Source organism: Scomber scombrus, chromosome 11 (genome assembly GCF_963691925.1).
Source record: "Scomber scombrus chromosome 11, fScoSco1.1, whole genome shotgun sequence".
NCBI lineage: Eukaryota > Metazoa > Chordata > Actinopteri > Scombriformes > Scombridae > Scomber > Scomber scombrus.
The window spans coordinates 12523302-12542098 of record NC_084980.1 but is presented as its reverse complement, the minus strand read 5'-3'; the positions used below and the strand labels follow the sequence as shown (position 1 = coordinate 12542098).

Below are 18797 nucleotides of genomic sequence, written 5' to 3'. Positions count from 1 at the left end.
TCGAATCAAAGCCGAACGAGCGCCTTTAGGCTACCGTAATGTCTACAGAAGCAGTGCAACTGCTCAATTTAGTTGATTTGGTCATTTTCCTTGAGCAAACTAGATCAGCAATATGGATAAATAAATGCTTAGTCTGGAATCTGCTGGATCTGTTTTGAACTGAACTCTTACAGAAAATGCTATGTTAAACCTTGATTAAGTTTATGGCATAAGCAGCTCATAAAGGCTACCACAGGGACAACTCATTCAGCTCCTAGTCTTTAATTAGCCCCACCTCACCCTGCTACAGCGCACCTCAGTAAACTTGACGACCAAATGTACCAGAACAATTTAAAAGTTAACTTCACGAGAAAATTAAATTAGACAACTATGAACATGAAAAAAATACAGATAATTATAAATCTAGTCTTTAATAAAAAATCTGCCTCTTTATTATAGCCTACCTACTGATAGTAGAGAGATGACACACAGGGAGTTACCTCTGGGCTGCTGCCAACTATAATTTTCATTATTCATTAATCTGTTTATTATTTTCTCAAATATCAATTAGTGGTCTGGTCTATAAAATATCAAACAATGATATAAAAAAATGTTAATCACTGTTTACCAAAGGCCAAGGTGCAACCTTAAATGTCTTGTTTTGTCCTGAGCAACAGCCCACAACCCACAGATATTTACTTTATGGTCATAGACCACTACTAACTAAGGATCATAAATATTCACATTTAAGAAACTTGAACAAGATCATGTTTGTATTTTTTTCTTCAAAAATGACCCAATCTAGTCAACTAATTGTGGCTGCTCTAAGATCTGCAACCAACCACAAAGTTGTAAAGGAAAGCCCCCTAAAAATCACTTTCATAACCAAATGAGTATAAATTAAACTTGAATTATTTGGGGGGAGGGGGGAATCAGCTCATTGAAGGAGAGTGAATCTGATGATTTCCAGTATAAATATTTCCTTTAGCTTCTAAGATCATGCAAGATGCCCCATAAACTGAAATAAAAAAAACTTAAAAACAACAACAAAACACTCCTTCCATTGCCCTGCTGAATTGTAAAATAGCTTAGACTTTTGCACAATTTTGAACACTTCTTTTATTCTACTCATAGTGTCATTGATTCAAACATTTTCTAATTTCCTCATTACAGGAAATCAAGGCTTCAATCAATGACTTGTGCCTATGAGACTGCGACTGGGACTATGTTTGAGAAAGCATGGACAATCAATTCACCACAAGGACAAATGACATCCATGCAAAACAATTTAATGCCCTCCATATCTAACAAACACTATTCTTTGATAGTGATCAAGTAGTCACAACACATAATGTACAAACATACAAGAAACCGTTAATTGTAAGAAGACACTTTCAGTCAGTTGATCACAGCTTGCCACTAGTACTCAGACACTTCAAATATATTAGTCACCCATGTGTAAATACTTATTACTCTTTAAACACCCTCAGAACTGTAGTACTTTCGAGAAGGTAGAGGTAGGGCAGAGGGTGTGATAAAGCCAATAGTCAAGGCCAGGTTCGGTCTGCATCAGAAAAGGTTTAGTCTATCTCAAGTGTTTTGTTCTTATGTTAATACTCAGACTGTGCTGATAAAGTTTACTAAAGAGTCCCTTTAGTCGATATCCATTCCACTAGAGGGCACCCTTGCATATCAATACAGTAGACATTTTTTTTCTTCTTCTTTTTCTTTTTTTGAAGAGGAACAGAGATCACCTGGAGGTTTTAGGTAGGTCTGAGCACTGGTGAGTCATAGCACCATACAGTAGCACAAACACAGTAGCAGAGAATAAGGAAACACTTGAAAATATGCACCAGTGGCACAGACATGATGTAAGCTTAGTCACAAATTAGCCACAGCAGTGTCATTAAATCAACAATACATTAATGGTTGCTTATCAATCACTAATAGCACTCAGAGCAGCAGGCGGAGATTGTGCAGTTTTCAGTTTGTGGCCAGCTCAGCTGTGTTCAGATGATTTTTCAGTCATGCCACATGTAAAGAGGTGAATGAGAATATATTGTCTGAGCTGAAACCTGACAGTGCCTGGTTTCATTTACTTTCAGGGTAGATAAAGTTCCAGTTCAGGTGTCAGGTCATAGTTTGTCGCTCTGGTGTTGATCTTGGCAATCAGTGGTTTATTTGTTCTTGGTCTCTGGTGTTGCAGCAGTAACACTAGCAGCTCAGCACACAGACACAGGCTCAGACAGGAAAATATCAGGCTCAGTTGGTGGTCCCGTATGTGTTGGTGCTTCTACGACCGGTTTTCAGCTGCCAGTCATATTGCAAAGCAGTAGTGGATTTTTACCCAACCAAGGTAGGCAGTATTTTGTGAGGTTGTATGAATCTAATCCAGTGTTTACCAACCGGTCTTGCTCTTAAGGACATACACACATCAACACCAAAACTAATGAAAGTCAGAACATCCTGAAGCTCCCTATGAGAAGGTGGCAGTAATTTGTAGTCCCTTGTGTTCCACCTAGAAGGCACAGGATGAATACATAGCTGCGGTGAGAAGGGGTTTGGCACTGAAGATTGGCTGAGCTTGCAGCAGGAAGATGTTCCTCTACTCCTGACTGGCTCGTCTCTTCTCCAGCTTCAGTTTGAGTTCCTCGTTGAGTGCTATTGAAGGACAGAAGAAACTGAGGGTTGAAACAGAACTGTGAATAAATCGGTGGTGACTACAGCAGGCGAAGTAAGCACTTACTCTGTGCGAGAGGCGAGGGGGAGAGAATGAGTCGTCTCATTGGGTTGGTGGGTGAAGCCGGTACTGGTGAGGTCAGGATACGGCGGTCTGGGGCAGGGGACCTGGACAGGGGGCTACTGGACCAACGATCTGCACCAGAGAGAAAAAAAAAAGCAGTGATCATTTTTGCTGCCTGTCTATGTCTCTCTGCAGATGATTTCATGTGAAAGTGGCTAACCTTGTTTTGGGGGCAGTGCAGGAGCCTTTGGCAGTGGGCTGGACGGGGCAGTGTGGAGGATCCTCTCTCCATTCTCATCATTGGCAGAAACGTATGCTGATGACAAAAAACAACAACAACAAAACACCCCAAAATTAAATTAAATTACTGTTTAAAGACTTGGAAGGAGTTTTGAGCTGGATAACTGCCTTACTGATATTCTCTTCATAAGGCTCCTCCAGGAGGAAAGGTTGCAGAGTTCCTGCCGTCTTCTCAACCAGGGCATCGATGACCTCGTGAAGTGTAGCACAGGGAATCTGCAGTGGCAAGCAGAAATCTATTGTAGTAGATACCTTAAAAGTTGATGGTTTGTAATAGGATTAAACTGGTGAGCCAAACCAACAATGAACTGATATGAGAATTGATCCTTTGCTCGCTTGTGGTGCTACATATCACAACCTCTTGATTTTGTACTAAAGTTCTTTACAATGTAGTACAAAGTCAAGAGATTGTGACATCTAGCACCACAGGCTAGAAAAGGTCTGCCTTACACAGAACTACTCTCCGGAGACTGATAATATTTTCACTGTTAATAGTCTTTGGAGCATTTTCCAAACAAACTATTGTTTTGCCTTTGTGGTGAAGAAACATATCACCCAATGCAGCAATGTTATCAATAGTTTTTGGACAACAACAGAGGTCTACTACACAGAGGAATATGATAAAGCCTAGGATACACACACAATACATGTAAGTAGGATCAATTCATTGTTGGTTCTGTACATGAAATTTGTAAGCAATGAGAAAAATATAGATAATTACCAGCCTTATCCTTTAATGGTGTTTATACATAACGAGAGACATTGTTGATTGCTATCATCACAAATAATTACTCAAATTTGTAATTTCTTTTTGAAAAAGGCTGTGTCTAAAACTATTAAAAAATACAAAAATCTGTGTGAGGACAAAGCTATATTTGTTTCTGACAAGGTGAGAGAAAGTGTTATCTGACAACAAGACAGATCTGCTGTGAGTTTTGGGGCCTGAAATATTTGATTTCCTGTTAACAAATCTGTTTTCTACCTTTTCTAATATTTAGCCCCCTGTATTCCCATAAATACACAATCATGAAATAGAATTATGAATGTGAATATACTGCATGAATTAGTCTGTAAATAATGTACACAATATGTATGATTCCACATTCTGAAAAGTTGAACATTGTTGCTGTTGTTGTTTATCTGGAGGTGTATTACGCACTTACTGGATTTTCTACGTCAATGACGTAACCACCTTGGTCCCTCTGAGTCACACGGTAATGTCTGAACACTGATCTGGAGCAAAAAAAGATATGAACAATCAGGGAGCATGTGATGTTTGCATTGACTGTGGTGTCTGGTTGTGATATTTGCAGCTATGGTGTCCTAATGTTCAGCAGGTGTTTACCCGTTGAGGTCCTGTCGAGTGGTGACAGCCAGTGAGCATCCATCTCTGCCTGGACGAAGTAGCATGTTGCCACAGTCTGGGTGTCTCTCTAAAAGGACTTCAGCCTCTGTTCGGGACACCGGTCGAAAACACCTATGTGCCACACACACATACATATTATTAATGCTAATGCAGTCATTCACATACACAAATAGTATACAGTACATTTTCTCAACACAGAGGAGAACTCACGGTGGGATTTCTCCAACTAAAGGAACAGAGAGAGGTGAAGGAGGAGCTCGTGTGGGAGTGCGAGTTCTCCGCCTGGACCTTTCTTTCTCCACCACCTCTCTCAGCATCTGCAGCTGGCCCGGCAGCAATGTGAGACTAGATGGTACATTCAGCTATGATCGGACAGAGCGGATAATTTGTTAGGAGACTGCACATTACAGACAGGCTGGTACAGGAATGCAGTAGGTCTGTAAAAGATGAATATTTACATCAATGACAGAGAAGAGGAAACCCTTCCACAGCTCCCTTGATTCCAAGTTGGGTGCCTAGAAAAGAAGACTGCACTTGAACTCATTGTTAAAAAGTGTTAATTTTAATGTATGCGTGTGCATTTTGAGTGGGCATTACTGTTAGTTTGGTCTCTCCATCCTTCATGCGCAGGATAAGTCTGGCTGCCTCCAGGTTTCTGTCCCGGCTGCAGTCGTCCTTCAGGGACACAAACCCACTGAGGTCCAGCTTTTCTACATACTGAAACACACACAAACACAAATCTTCATGTTACTGTGTCAATACATAACAATGCATCTAAAATAAGACGTAATTGATGTGAAACTTACATGAGTGTCCTTGGCATTATTGAAGAAATACAAAGCATTCCCACACAGACAGGTCCACAGACGCTTGGATGCCTGTCAGAAAAACCCCATACAAATAAGCTGCTGTGACAACAGTGGTGTCGCTTTTCCACATCTGTTTCCCTATCTATTTTCTCTATTTATCTCATTTCCTGTCCCCAGAGATGGATGATGGGTGGGCCGCAGATGCTGTCAATCTGTGTCCATGGATCACTGCAATACCCTGCACCTGAGCCAGGCTCAGATTGCATTTCTGTACTTCAATAAAAGAAGCCTAATGGGAGAGGGTGCCCTAAGGGAGAGGGGTTCCCCTCCTTTTTGATCAGGTTACATAGAAATGGAAACAAAATGATGCTTTAGCAATGGTGTCAATCTCAGTTTGTGTAACTTTGTATTTGATATTGAAAATTCACTTCACGGATGAGGATCTCAAATACATCTATGTCTCAGTCAGCAGCAAATATCTCTCTAAAATATATGTGTAATGAAAATGCTTGGCAAAAATACAGTATGTGATATAAATGTCTATTTATTATGATAAGGGACACAGCTACCATGTGATGTCATTTAAATGACATGTAACGTTAAGACAGCAGGGTCTCCACGATTCATACGTCGCGACTGGTTCATAAATTGTTGCATGCTTTTCCTGTCATATTCTTGCAAAACCAGACTGAGGAGCATAACAAATCTGAGAACCTCCATGTGAAAAATCCCCCAGCAGCACCAGCGTACAGTCTCGCCTCGCCCATTCTAACACAATAAGGAAGTTGACAGCTCACTGGGAATGGGGGGATCAGCCGGTACACTGACCCACCACCATCCACAGCACGCATTGGAAAAAAACATGGCACTTGATCTGCACTGGGCGAGCCTACCTTTTCTTTCGGTCCTCGCGTCTCCAGGTAGCCTTCATAGTAGCAAGGTGGGAGCTGCGCACGGGGTCCCCCCGGCCCCGAGCGCTGCCTGACGGGTGCAGCAGCCATGAGTGTCGCTGGCTGGGCACCGACCGAGGACAAAGGGGCGCTGAGTAATTCGGGGAGTGACACGCCTTCCCCGATGAGATAGTGCTGTGGCAATAATCCAACAGCTGGCTGGTATATCCTGCTGTGTTTGGGGGTCATACAGAAGGGTGGTTGTGCAGATTAAAAATCGGAGGGTTTGGGGATAAGCGTCCAAAAGATATAGACATGTTTATTGAACAAAATGAGCAATTGTGCAAATGTCAAGACATTTAATTAAGATTCAAGCTACATGAAGTCAGATGCAAAAAGATAATGCTATGACTATTATATTTTCTGCGCTTCTGTACATATTTAATCACTGAATTGTATCAATTTAAAAACACCAATTTAGAGCCTGGGATGAAATTTCCCATGAAAGACACGGTGGGAGTCAAATTATTTAATATTTATTTAAACAAGTGAATGAAGAGCATCCATTCCCCCTGTAGTAACAAAAATATACAATACACAGAAGATTACATTTAATAAAGAGGTAATCCATACATCCTAAAAATAATCCAGGATAATCCCACTTTCCGTCTCCCCACAATGTCACAGTTACAAAAATAAGGCATTGCATAAGACAGAGGCTATAATGAAGATACATGCAAAGAAGTTACATTTTAAACAAAGAAAAATTACATTAAGAGTATATGTAATAAAATAAAGCTTTAAGGTCTGTTAATACTTCATCAATATTGCAAAACTGCAACTCGTAAGGGTACTAACATAATACCAGCCATCATAGAATTTAGTGTTGCAATAAATGTCAGCCGCAGCATTGAGACAACTATTTCAGCTGTGACACTAGCAGCACACAAAAATTGATCTTTGCCCTTTGTTCCACGACATTATTCATCATCAATATTATACAAGCTACATAATAGCTCAACCTGAGCCCCCGATCCTCTACCCCCTCTCTGTAACTCTGGGCTTTTGATTTAGTGTAATGAGACATGTAAACCCACACCTGAACCACACAGTTATTACTCCTCACAGCCAAACCCCATGGCCTTATACATAACATGAATAACATAGGAGTAATGCAAACATAACATTAAAGATGCACATACTATGATAACAATGAGATTATGCCAAGGATGGCGCAGGAGACTGAGCTCCAGAGGAACCATGGGATTGGGATGGGGCAGATAATGAGAAAGGGGGTAGGGGTACAGGGGCAGGTGGTGAATAAAGACTAGTGGGGGAGGGCATAATCTACTGCTGTGCGCCCTTCTTTGCTGAAAAGACCTGTCTGTTCCGCTCCCGGTCTAAATAGAGATGGGAGAGTTGAGCGGGGCGGGGGGCGGTCTAACAAGGAGATCATGACAAGAGGAGAAAGTTGGCATTTTAAGTGAACAGCGCAAACCCTCACAGTTCATAGTCTGCTTGTAATAGGCTTAATTGAAACTGAAACCAGCCATTGTGTAAAGACCTTCCTCATTATTAGAAAATTCACTACACAATAGTTGTGGGATAGCATTTTCTGTCAGGTCTGGTGCAGTTTCAGCCTGAAAACCGAGGCAGGTACAAAAACACTCAACACACATCAGATTAATTTCCATGCTCCTAATTACTGGTTAAAAAATACTAAAGCCAAGCTTACCCAAGACTATAGAGGAAAACAAATCCCAGCTTCACAAACAGTTGGGTAAAAACCCACAAAACATTGTGACACTGCCAGCAGTATCAATGGAGCCTGAGAAAATAGAGGAGCTGAAGGATGTGTGCTTATGGCTTTGGTGTTATGCTGTAAAATGTTTGAGGGGGGGTAGATCATGCATCAATTGTTTCCTTTTAATGACAAACTGCAACCCTGTGCAATTAAGGTGTTTATGAAACCTTTCTTTGGCATTAGCTATATAAAGATAAGAGTCTGGAGAGCAATAAGAAACACTTAAGAGCTGTAGGCAAATTAAATAATTGACAACTTTGCAACAATTAAGGTGATAAATATAATGAAGCATAATTACAGAGTCATCAAATCTAAAACATTTTTATCTACACTGAACAGCCTTTGAGTTTCTGATCAGCTGTAGTGTGTGAATGAAATAACAGTCAAATACAGCTGTCACTCAATGTTACCTGCTGACTGGCTCCAGCTAGGTTTGACGCTTGTATACACAGTACCAGTTAATAGTCTGGGCACACCTTTCCATTACCTTGAATGACTAAGTATGTCCAAACATTTGACTGGTACTGTACAAATATTTTTATATATGCAATTGAAAAAATCTAAACTAAAACTTAAGACTAGCTACCCAATATGGATTTGGTAAGCGATAACAGAATGTACAACACATGATCTCCAGTACCACCAGATGGCAGTGGAGGACAGAACAGCAGCCAGTCCTCCATGTTGACTGCAAACAAGTCCATGATTACAACAGTACTAGAGCCTGAAGGCAACTGGGTGACAACTGGGAGTGTAGAAATATGGTGCTTAGAAGAATGCAAGAGTATGTATGCTTGTTTGTAGTACCAATACGTAGAAAGGATGCGTTAATATATTTTGAATATAAAAAAGGTTCAGAGTATAGGGAAGTAGTGTACTTCTTAGTGTTTGTGGATCAGGATATGTTATCATACATGCCATCCTTTCTTCATCAGTCCCGGTGATAGAAGTGTAGTGTACAAAGTGCACAGGTGCATAGAGAATGACATAAAGACAGGAACTAAAGTAAGTGCACCCTAACATCACGCCATAATTTTTCTGACTAAATATCTCTGTCCTTACTTTTTTAAAATCCATTACATCTTGACAAACTTTTAAAAAGAACTTGTCCCCTTTACTCAAATAGCTCTGTGATACAAAAAACTATGTCCCTGTCTTGAGATGTTAACCTTTTAATTATAATAAAGAAGAGATATATTTTGATAATCCTCTATCCCCCCCCTTTTCATCCTCTCCATCCTGCTGATTCCCTCTTGCCTCTTTTGTTTTCAGTGTTACAGAGGCACCACCACTTCAACGTAGTTGTTGGGGAAGTATCCCGATTTGCCACGAAGGGATCCCTCAAACCAGTTCTCATCGATTTTAGTGATCAAGGTGATGATGTCACCCTCGTGGAAGCCCAGCTCACCCTCGTTCTCTGGCTCAAAGTCATACAGGGCTTTACAGCAGGCCTCAGCTGCAGAAAGAAGACAGTAGAGAGATGCGAGGAGGGAGAAAGAACAAATAGTCATTTTTTGAAAATAGTATTTGTGATTTCCCTTTAACAAGATTAGTACATTCTCCTTTAAAATTGCTGCATAAGAGCCAGTTTGTCACCAGTGTTTTCCAATAGGCCTACAGCAACTGTAATAGGCCATAAAAATCATTAAAATTAAAAGGATTTAGTCAACAGTATGGTAAGAGAATCCTTCTGAACCTCAAGATCAATGCTGACATATTATATAGCACACATATTTTATTCCTACCATAATAACCGTGAGTTTAGGCCCAAGACTTTTCACATTTACACTCTCTTGTGTTTGATTATAGAAGTAATGAGATTAGGAAAAGGTAGGACTCTAGGAGACAGTTAAGAATTTCAATTCAACCTCTGACTAAATCTGTGAAATAAACCATGTGTGATGTACTTATTTTTCTTGAGGTTCAGAAGTTTTAGTCAGTGAAAAGGGCAGCAGATGCATACAATTCAGCAAAGCTGACTTCAGTTAAAGTTAAACATCCATGTAATCAAGACTGATTAAAATAACACAGTCAGTCAAAACAAATACAGGGCGTGCTTTGCTGATGATTATGTCTCTGCAGCCTTGCAGGCAGAGTAATATTCACACTCTGACAAGCCCCATCTTGTTCTAGGAACCTGACAGACACAGTGGACCCAACGACACCATTCAACAATGTTAGTAAATTACTTGCAATACATGCAAACACCTCTCTGCCTCACAAATGTACAACGTGAGAGAGGGCAATTAGTGAGTTGCTCTATTTCTGAGTAAGTGACACGTCTTCATCTGTCTCACTCACGCGGTCTGCTCCTGATCGAGGTTCTTTGGAAAGATGGAGCTGGATATTGTCGCAGAAGGAAAAATATGTCAGTCGTAAGAAAGAGATTCACTTGTACACATGCCTTCTTCGGAGTAGGCCTTTCACAACACACAGATGTTCAACCTCACTCGCACAAGTATCACAGAATTTAGAGAAGTAAGTTTACCAGGAGAGTAAGATGGAGGGCTCGCTGAAGTTGGTGCATAGGCCCCGTTGGAGTGTTGTGTCTCTCCAAAGTCAAATGATGGCCTGGGTTTAGGTGTGTACTCTCGCTTTGGTTGGGACTGAGCATCGTTAACCCTGCATGAGATCAGAACAAAAATTCTCACCTGTCTGCGCTCACAAGTAGGGGAAACACTGATGCAGATAAGGAAACATATAAATCAATTTCTTGTGTTCAAAAAAATACAATTACTATAACTACAACTAATTCCACCATAAAACTGACATTTTATCTCTATTGGAAGAAAAACAAATATCAAATAATAACCTTTGTTTATTAACAATGACCTAAATATGTATTGTTCACTGAACATAAGTGATCTATCCTCAGCATTAGCTGCTACTTTATATTCCCTGCTTATGAGTAGATGGGTAAAAGATGGTACTGCTGAATCATCCTGTCATGAGCCAGAGGACACAGCCTCAACACACAAAAGGCATGCCAAGTTCCACAAATAGTCATGGTGCTGACCTTTCTCTCAGTTTGTCAGAAAGCTCCTCCAGGATCTGTGAGGCCTGTCTGTGGTACTGCACCAGAGACTCCACAAAAGAAGACAGTTGACTCACCTGCTCCACCTACACACACACACAAATTATTTTAGATTGAGACAAAACACAGAAACAGAATTGGGCCTTTCAGTGCATTTATGTTACAAACTGACTGTTCATTCCTTAATGGTGTTATCTCTCATCATTTCCCATTTGTTTATCATCACTGCAATAGCTTCACTCAAAGAGCCCTGAAACCTCATTATGACAGGTGTGAACACAATGAATACTAAACAAAACAGGTTTGACAAGCTCACACTGCGGCAAGTCACTGTGGAAAAAAACCACAAGGCATATCACCTGACACATACTGTCCTTAAAGACACAGACGTTTGGTTTGCTGGCAGAGACGCTGAGAGCAGAATGCATTTGCAAAGCATTCAGTCACAGAGACACCAGTCAAAGTAAAGATACATATACTGCTTGATGATGTTTATCTAGTGTCAGTGTTCTTTTAATACATTCATGGATGCTGCTAATTTAATTTTTGACTTTATCTTGAATTTGCTCTTTGCAATTTCAAGTACACCTATCTGCTAAAAAAAAGAGAAATTATTAGTCTTGTTTCTGCCACACATGCTTTCAGTGAAATCAAAATAATCACTTCAAGTTTTTTTTTATACACATTTCTTCTGTGATTATAACATTTGCCTTGTGTTAACATTATCAATCTATCCGACCACCTCCTAAGTTGACGATCAATTTCCAATGGATGAATCAGATGGCCTATTCAAAACATTTTAGAGGATTCTATTAGACGTAACACATTTTAAATGCAATTCAGCACTTAAACAAATGTTGACATTACTATTTTAAAGAATTCATTAGTTGAAAAAAAGACATCTGATTAATTAGTGCTTGAAATAATAGTAACCTGCACCACTAAAAAACATCAAATGTTTGCATGAATTTATTCTCTTGCAGTGAAGTCAGAAATGATGAATTCTGAGCAATAAAAGACAATCTGATGTAACAGCATGTTTTGTCATGCTGCTGTTTATTTTTCACTTTGTAGAAGAACAAGGACAGCCTCACTAGCACTACTGCAGATGCAACGTTTATGTTTACATCATTTTGGCAGAAGTTACTCAATCAAATTGAATTACATTTAGTCTACTGGATACTCACATCAGTTTCCAGGAGGTTGTGCATGAAACTTTCGGACAGCTCTTTGGACTCGTGGAACTTCTCCAGGGCCTGTCTGATCTCTTCATCTTGGATTTTCCCCTGACGTTTTTTTTTATAATCGTAGTCCAGACGGCGGCCTTCCATCTTCTTCAGGTGGTGCTGATAGTGAGGGATTGGACAGTTGAAGCTCAAAGTAGTTATACTTGTTTATGGTCATTTGCTGCTGGTGACATTTTCCTTTTATTCAAATTGTAAAGTCTCTAGACTTCAAATTCTTTTTCATACTATTGCAGCTGATCTACCTGAATGTCTTTGATATCCTTGTCAGCAACTGCCTGCAGCGGGTCAATAAAGTTCTGCTTCACATCAATATCCAGAGAGTCCTTGACCTCAGCCATCCTCTTCATTGTCTCTCCTATGTCTACTAGAGCCCCACCTGCAGTCAACAGACACAAACAACAGTTTTTTATCACTTTGATATATGGGTCAATGACGTGCCTATGACATATTCAGTCTAACTGCATTTTTTTCAGTTAGAAAAAGGTTTAAATTGATTTTAAAAAATACCATATATATGTAGTACCTTTCCTTTATATGAAATCACTTTAACTTTTCAAAAACCACAAGTTATTAGTAATTTTTCTGTTATTTAAAGGGACAAAACATCATGTGGTGCGACCAATAAAACCAATAACTTTATTAAATTCAGAGTAAAATATCACTTTTAATATTAATCACTGATACAGTATGCTTAACTGAATTGTATTTTTAAATTTTTTCAATCATTTTTAAGCAATTTACAGGAAAAATAAGTCTTACATACATTTAAGAAGGCAACTGTGACATAATAGAACATAAATATGAGATTATTATTTACAAAAACTTAAAGGACATGCAAATAATTTGTTTCAAAACACTTAAATTCATTTATTTTAAGATAGATCACGGTCGCACCACATGACTTTTTTAAGGTCAGTTCTAATTCATCGAGATGGAAAAACACATAAAGCACCTAATTTACTATTTTAATATGTATTTATGTGTACTCAATCTTTCTTAATGTTTGAATTACTGCAATAGATATTCCCATATTTATTATTTTTAAATAAATCCTTATACGTCATTGACCCATATGCATGTATATATTTTGATATCTATATTCTGTTATACGTTTATTCCTATGAGGTGAAGGTGTGTGTGTGTGTGTGTGTGTTTTGCGTGGGAATGAATTGTATGTTGGCTTATTTGAGTGTTGTTAGGGTTTACTCTGAGTTTTATATTTTCCTATACCTGGATGGAAATTAGCTGTTAGCTAAATCTGGTGCAGAGCATCTTTTCTCTTTTTGAGATTAATGTTTTTTGTACATGGCCCCTCACAGAAATAAATGTAATTTAAGAAAACAAAAACAGCAACATTAGGGCATGTTGGACCTAGTGAGGCATGTTAATCATAATCATTGTTTCTATGAGAAAGTTGAAATTATAGTCTTTTTATGCAGTCTAAGGCATATATTATACCGCCTCTATAAAACATACGAGCACAGAATGTGGGGTATTGCTACACTGCCGTTAAGCCAGCAGCAGAGGTAGCTGAAAGGAAGGAGACTTCTACCTAAAAGAGAGAAGCAGCATGCTACCTCACGGGTGTGACATTATGTGTGTGCCCCGATGTTGTATACATGGTAACTTGCTTGCTTTTCAAGAGTGGGATAAACATGCAGGACTAGCAAAAGCATCTCAACACTCAACACATCCACCATTATTGTTTAGAAAGAAATGTTGCTGCCTATGTAAAAAGTCAAAGATGGCATAATGAGGGGTCTTCTTTACAGCAGTATTGTGTTTAAAACAGGCTTATGAAAACAAATGCAAGTAGGTTTGCAGTCAGAGGAAGATATAGGTCCATTGTTCTCACCAAAGTTGGTGTCCTCGCCCATGTCCCGTCCATACTTTGTCATGCACTCCCCTAGGAGGCCCTCAGACTGGGGGTAGCCTGGACTGTTCACCTGCCCGCGGATTTTAGACACGGTGTTGAGCATGGACAGCTTAGCTCTAGTCGCTGGGTTGGGCTGAAGGTACTCTGATGTTTTCCCGATGATTTCCACCACTGCTTTGCTGGTAATATCTGCTCTCTGGTGGAACACAAATTTATTTCACAACACAACTTTTGAACATTGTTTCACTCAAATCAAATCAATTATTGGTATTATCTTAAAATGTATGTGGTACCCGTTCAAGGTCCTTGAAGTCTTCATCCAGTTTGGTTCCCTCAGCGCCTCCAACCTTCTCACTCACCAGCTGTGAACACGGAGCAAAAAGAGCAATGAACTCAGAATATTCAAAACACAACTCACAGTTTCTTCTATATTATGCTACATTTTATTGATATCATTGTGAATATTTTGTTTAACTCTCCTCTTTTCCAGTAATGCACCTCCAGAGGGAGGTAGAATATAGAGCAGACCTGCTGGAGCTGATATGGGGATCAGAGGATTGCAGGGCAGGTCCAGACTTTCAGAACCACCCTGTTGTCTGTTTCCAAACTTGACTGGAAATGTAACATCTTGCACCATTTCTACTCGCCTGGCTAACACAGTTACCTTATAAGACATATCCATTTTTTCCATCATAAAAAGGACCTCCTCGAGTCTGTATGAGGAAATGAGTACTGCAAACAGGACTTTACGTTCTACTGAGAGTTTTTAATCCATACATATCTTTCCCCGTTTCCATCAGCTCAGCACACACATTGCAGTTTTCTTAACGACAACCACATCCATGGATACTTTTCCTAAACACACATGCTAACTTATTCAAACACTCACTCACGCATGGCCCATACATTTTTCATTTCTTATCCAGAGTAACAAACTCTAAAATCCTGTCCAGTTGGCAGGCTGGTGAAACAGAGACTCATTGTGTGCTCCCTCTCATTTGGCTAAACTCGGTGCAGCTGTTAGCAACACACATTGCACACAAGCCTCTGTGACCAGATGGATCAACCAGTCTCTCTGGTTTATATAACACACAGGCTTGGAGAAGTTCTTCTGTGAGGAGCACTCGGTCGCCCCGAAAATACTGTAAACACAGATTGGTGGTTCATGGGATATAATTCAGCTCCACACATTCTCTAATTATGAAGTCAGTGTTCAGTGTTTTAATTGCAATTAATGAATCTCTGGGAAATCTAGATGTGTGAAATCCACATAGACACACATTTAGCGCCCCATCTGGCTTCATAATTGCCAGTAAAAGTTTTTGTCGACCATGACTAATTAACCTTCCCATCACTGTCAGTCTAAAGCATGTCATCTATCTGGAAAAAATAGTTGTAATATAACATTTAGCTGTAAGTCAATTTAGCATTTGTTACTTAAAATTGCTGAAAGCTAAATCTAAATGAGTAAAATAACAAACAGATTATAAAGCAGATTTGATGTGGGTTTGAGATTTGGTAAGAAGCTGTTGTAATGTTTGAGACTGGGGTGTCACCTTTTAAAAGACCAGAAGAAGAGTATCTGGGTTTAATATTATTGATCAATGAATAAAACTAGATACACATCTTGTGCATAATGTCAGCTATAGACGTATGCTTAGCAATTTGGCAGACTTCAATTATTCTGTTCAGTCATTTGCCTCGTTCATACAGAGAACCCACATTATAGTCGTAAGGAGGATCCATCTTTGCCGTCGTACACTGAACCACCATAAAGCCACCATAAAGTCACCTCCCTGTCACACAGCATGCAGGTGTTTCGGAGTCAGAGGCATGACATGTAACACAACAGCTTCGTCTCCCTGTCCCTTTCACACATAAATAATCCAGCTCTGTGACTACCTCAGTAGCCGGCTTATTGGCACAGCAACTTCCCCTTGACTCCATGTTTGTACCTTTTATACAAAACAGTGACGTGGATTTCCCACTTTGAACAGGCTATGTAAAAGGGGCTATTAATTGTAAAAAGTAGCCTATATTTTTATGGCAGTATGACGTCGACTTTCTTAAGCAACAAACTTGCATGACAGATTATCCTCCTGCACTCTGGTGTCTTTCTTTTCATATGTCAATATACAAAACAGTTCAGCCGCCTGTACTGTTGTTTTATCCACGGTCCTCCACTGTTTAAGTTTCACAAAAGTTTATATAGACCAGAAAAAATGTCAAATGTAATCCTACTGGATTTCTGAACCTGAAACTAGTTTGGGCAGAGTATTCACATAACTAGGATGCCATAACCCACAAAGTGAGTTACACACCCACTGAGCTCAGACCCACTGTTACATGTTGTTGGGCCAAAGCAGGTGTCACCAAAACCACATGCTACCGGTTTTTGAGCTTCATGCGGCGGGTTTGTTCAAGAAACCTGATTCAATAAAGAGTTTAAAAAGCAACAAATGCAGAGCTCTGATTGTGTTGAACTGCCTCCAGTTAATGTCTGTAAACAACATAGCAGTCAGACATTTGACTGACATGGCATTAAGCAATTCTCATTTACTTTAATATTTGAGCTGAATAACAAAATGGATTATATAACCCCACATCTGTGTTGGTCACTCATGACACACAACAGATGTGCACTTTCCCCTCTAAATGCACTATAATGCACTGTGCTGCTGTTTCTTTTAGTTGTTTTCTCTAAGGATTACAAGTTTTTTTCATTTGTAAGGGATTTTTTTTTTTTTAGATCTTTATCCTTTCTGTTGTTTCACCGCTGTGGCGGAGATGAACAGCATTTGGTTTTTTGTGTAGGCTATGCGAGTACAGAAGAAATGACAATTAACTAAATCTTGAGGTTTGCTTTGTTATATAAAACTGGCTAAGATAACCAGTTTTATTCCAAAATAAGATGTTCAAAGCACAAAATCACCATCATAAATATTACATACATTAGCTTGATATCGATATTGCAACACTGTAGGGATGACTATTGGTGCTTTCACAAAATATTAACACAATAACATAATGTGGATATAATGACTAAGTTAAAGGTAAAGAAAATAATAGACCAGCTAGAACAAAAGTTTTAGAAAATGACATGACTTTAAAAGAAGGAAAAGACAACACCTAAGCCATATCACGATATTATGATATCCAAAATATAAGACTACAATATCTAGTCTTATATCATGATATCGATATATTGCCCAGCCCTAATTCTTAGCTCAGTTATAATAAAGCTTCATATCACACCTTTTCTTTAATAAATGTATTTATAAATGTCATAACTATCTAAATTAGGTCACAGATCAGATCAGCTCAAAAGTCAGAATCATTATTACAGACTTCATGGCTGAGAGGTGAATCACCAAACATGTTGTTTAATTGAGATTGTGACACAGGTGTTTTAAAAAGATTGTGTAATCCATCAGGTTAGGAATGACAAACATCCACCTGAACCTACTAGTATGACCTCCTGTAGTGTTTAACATAATAACAAGAACGAAACCCCAAACATCACATACTACACACCAACTCAATAAAACCAGAACCTCAACCCTTCCTTATCTGACTTCTGTGAGTCAGCAGCAATAGAAACATGGTTGGCATTAATATTGCACTTTAGTTTAATGTATGGGTTAAATATGTTGGATATTTAGATACAAGCTACAGAGACTAGATGGAAAAACACCTGGCTGCAACTCACATAAACTGCTCACTAAGCTAACACAATTAAGTGAAATAAATAAATAACGTGAGGGTACACTTATTACAGTACACAGGTATACTTAGTACACCTCATTATGGATGCTAACAATAAACACTTTATAGAGTAGCGTTAACGCTGGCTAATTTAACTTCAAGAGTTAATGTCCACGTTATCTGTGAACAACAACTCTTAAGACAGTTACCAAAAGTTAAACAGCAATGTAGCTAGTCGTACTTTTCAACAAAGTAATGCGTTTCATACGGTGTTTATAAGCAATGTGTTGTATCGTTTCCCATAACGAAACGATAGTGTTAGCTAGCTAGCCGAGCTATCAGCTAATGTTTTTGAGAAAAAGTCGCGCGTTTACCTGACTCGCTTTGTAAAATTGCTTCTTAAATCCAGCGACGGACATCTTGCACCGTCTCTGTTGCCACCTGGATCTCGAAAAAAAACGTGTTTAAGATGAGTTTTCTGTGAGTTTGCAATTGGCACAAACACCGACCGAGCAACACGTCTTCAAACTTTGCACCGTGGATGTGGAACTTGCTAGGCAACCACTATTTCCTGGCCCCAGCTTAATGTGGGAGGCTCCATCCTGTTGGATAAAGTGGGTCAAACACACACACACACACACACACACACACACACACACACACACACACACACACACACACACACACACACACACACACACACACACACACACACACACACACACAAATCATCCAAACATCCTTCTTTTTCTGCAGACACAAACACTAAATTGCTGACTTGGACTTTCACAGAGAAAGACATCCATTGAAGTACGATTTTAATTAAGGAATAAAAGTCATAGGCAATTCTTGTAAACAATGAATGAAAGTATTCTCCTAAGAGGTTTAAAATATGTGTAAGCTCCAATAGAAAAAAATAAGCTATTTTCAATAAGACTGTGAAAATCCTACAATAACCAAGACTTTCTCCCACAGAGTCCCCATAAGATGTTTTAGAAATTTATGGGAGTCCTAAGGGATTCAGTTGGAACCGATGAAAGCCCA

At 39.2% G+C, this 18797-nt stretch overlaps 2 protein-coding genes across 2 annotated transcripts; both read right to left on the bottom strand.

Moving 5' to 3' along the window:
* Positions 1-2353: 2353 nt before the first annotated feature.
* stap2a (signal transducing adaptor family member 2a) lies at positions 2354-6198 on the bottom strand. The gene is made up of 11 exons (XM_062429314.1): positions 6091-6198; positions 5195-5266; positions 4986-5105; positions 4847-4903; positions 4599-4750; positions 4368-4499; positions 4186-4255; positions 3136-3238; positions 2943-3038; positions 2726-2854; positions 2354-2640 (listed from the first exon to the last, which is right to left on the bottom strand). The coding sequence occupies exons 1-11, from the start codon at positions 6196-6198 to the stop codon at positions 2585-2587; spliced, it is 1095 nt and encodes a 364-aa protein (XP_062285298.1). The 3' UTR covers positions 2354-2584.
* A 409-nt stretch (positions 6199-6607) lies between these two features.
* LOC133991254 (endophilin-A2-like) lies at positions 6608-18311 on the bottom strand. The gene is made up of 8 exons (XM_062429761.1): positions 18128-18311; positions 14342-14410; positions 14028-14244; positions 12415-12548; positions 12113-12271; positions 10908-11011; positions 10380-10513; positions 6608-9347 (listed from the first exon to the last, which is right to left on the bottom strand). Exons 1-8 carry the CDS (start codon positions 18170-18172, stop codon positions 9166-9168), a joined length of 1044 nt encoding a protein of 347 aa, XP_062285745.1. The 5' UTR covers positions 18173-18311; the 3' UTR covers positions 6608-9165.
* Between the last annotated feature and the right edge of the window lie 486 nt (positions 18312-18797).

Bases quoted from the DNA above. Each gene is read 5' to 3' on its own strand.
- stap2a (XM_062429314.1), bottom strand. From the start codon at position 6,198: ATGGCTGCTGCACCCGTCAGGCAGCGCTCGGGGCCGGGGGGACCCCGT. The intron at 3,239-4,185 runs GTAAGTGCGTAA...TTGCCACTGCAG, and splicing joins TCATTGACGTAGAAAATCCA to ATTCCCTGTGCTACACTTCA. The intron at 3,039-3,135 runs GTAAGGCAGTTA...TTTTGTCATCAG, and splicing joins GCCTTATGAAGAGAATATCA to CATACGTTTCTGCCAATGAT.
- LOC133991254 (XM_062429761.1), bottom strand. From the start codon at position 18,172: ATGTCCGTCGCTGGATTTAAGAAGCAATTTTACAAAGCGAGTCAG. The intron at 12,549-14,027 runs GTGAGAACAATG...TGTTGACTGCAG, and splicing joins GGGCGAGGACACCAACTTTG to GTGGGGCTCTAGTAGACATA. The intron at 10,514-10,907 runs GTCAGCACCATG...GATCTCATGCAG, and splicing joins TCTGACAAACTGAGAGAAAG to GGTTAACGATGCTCAGTCCC.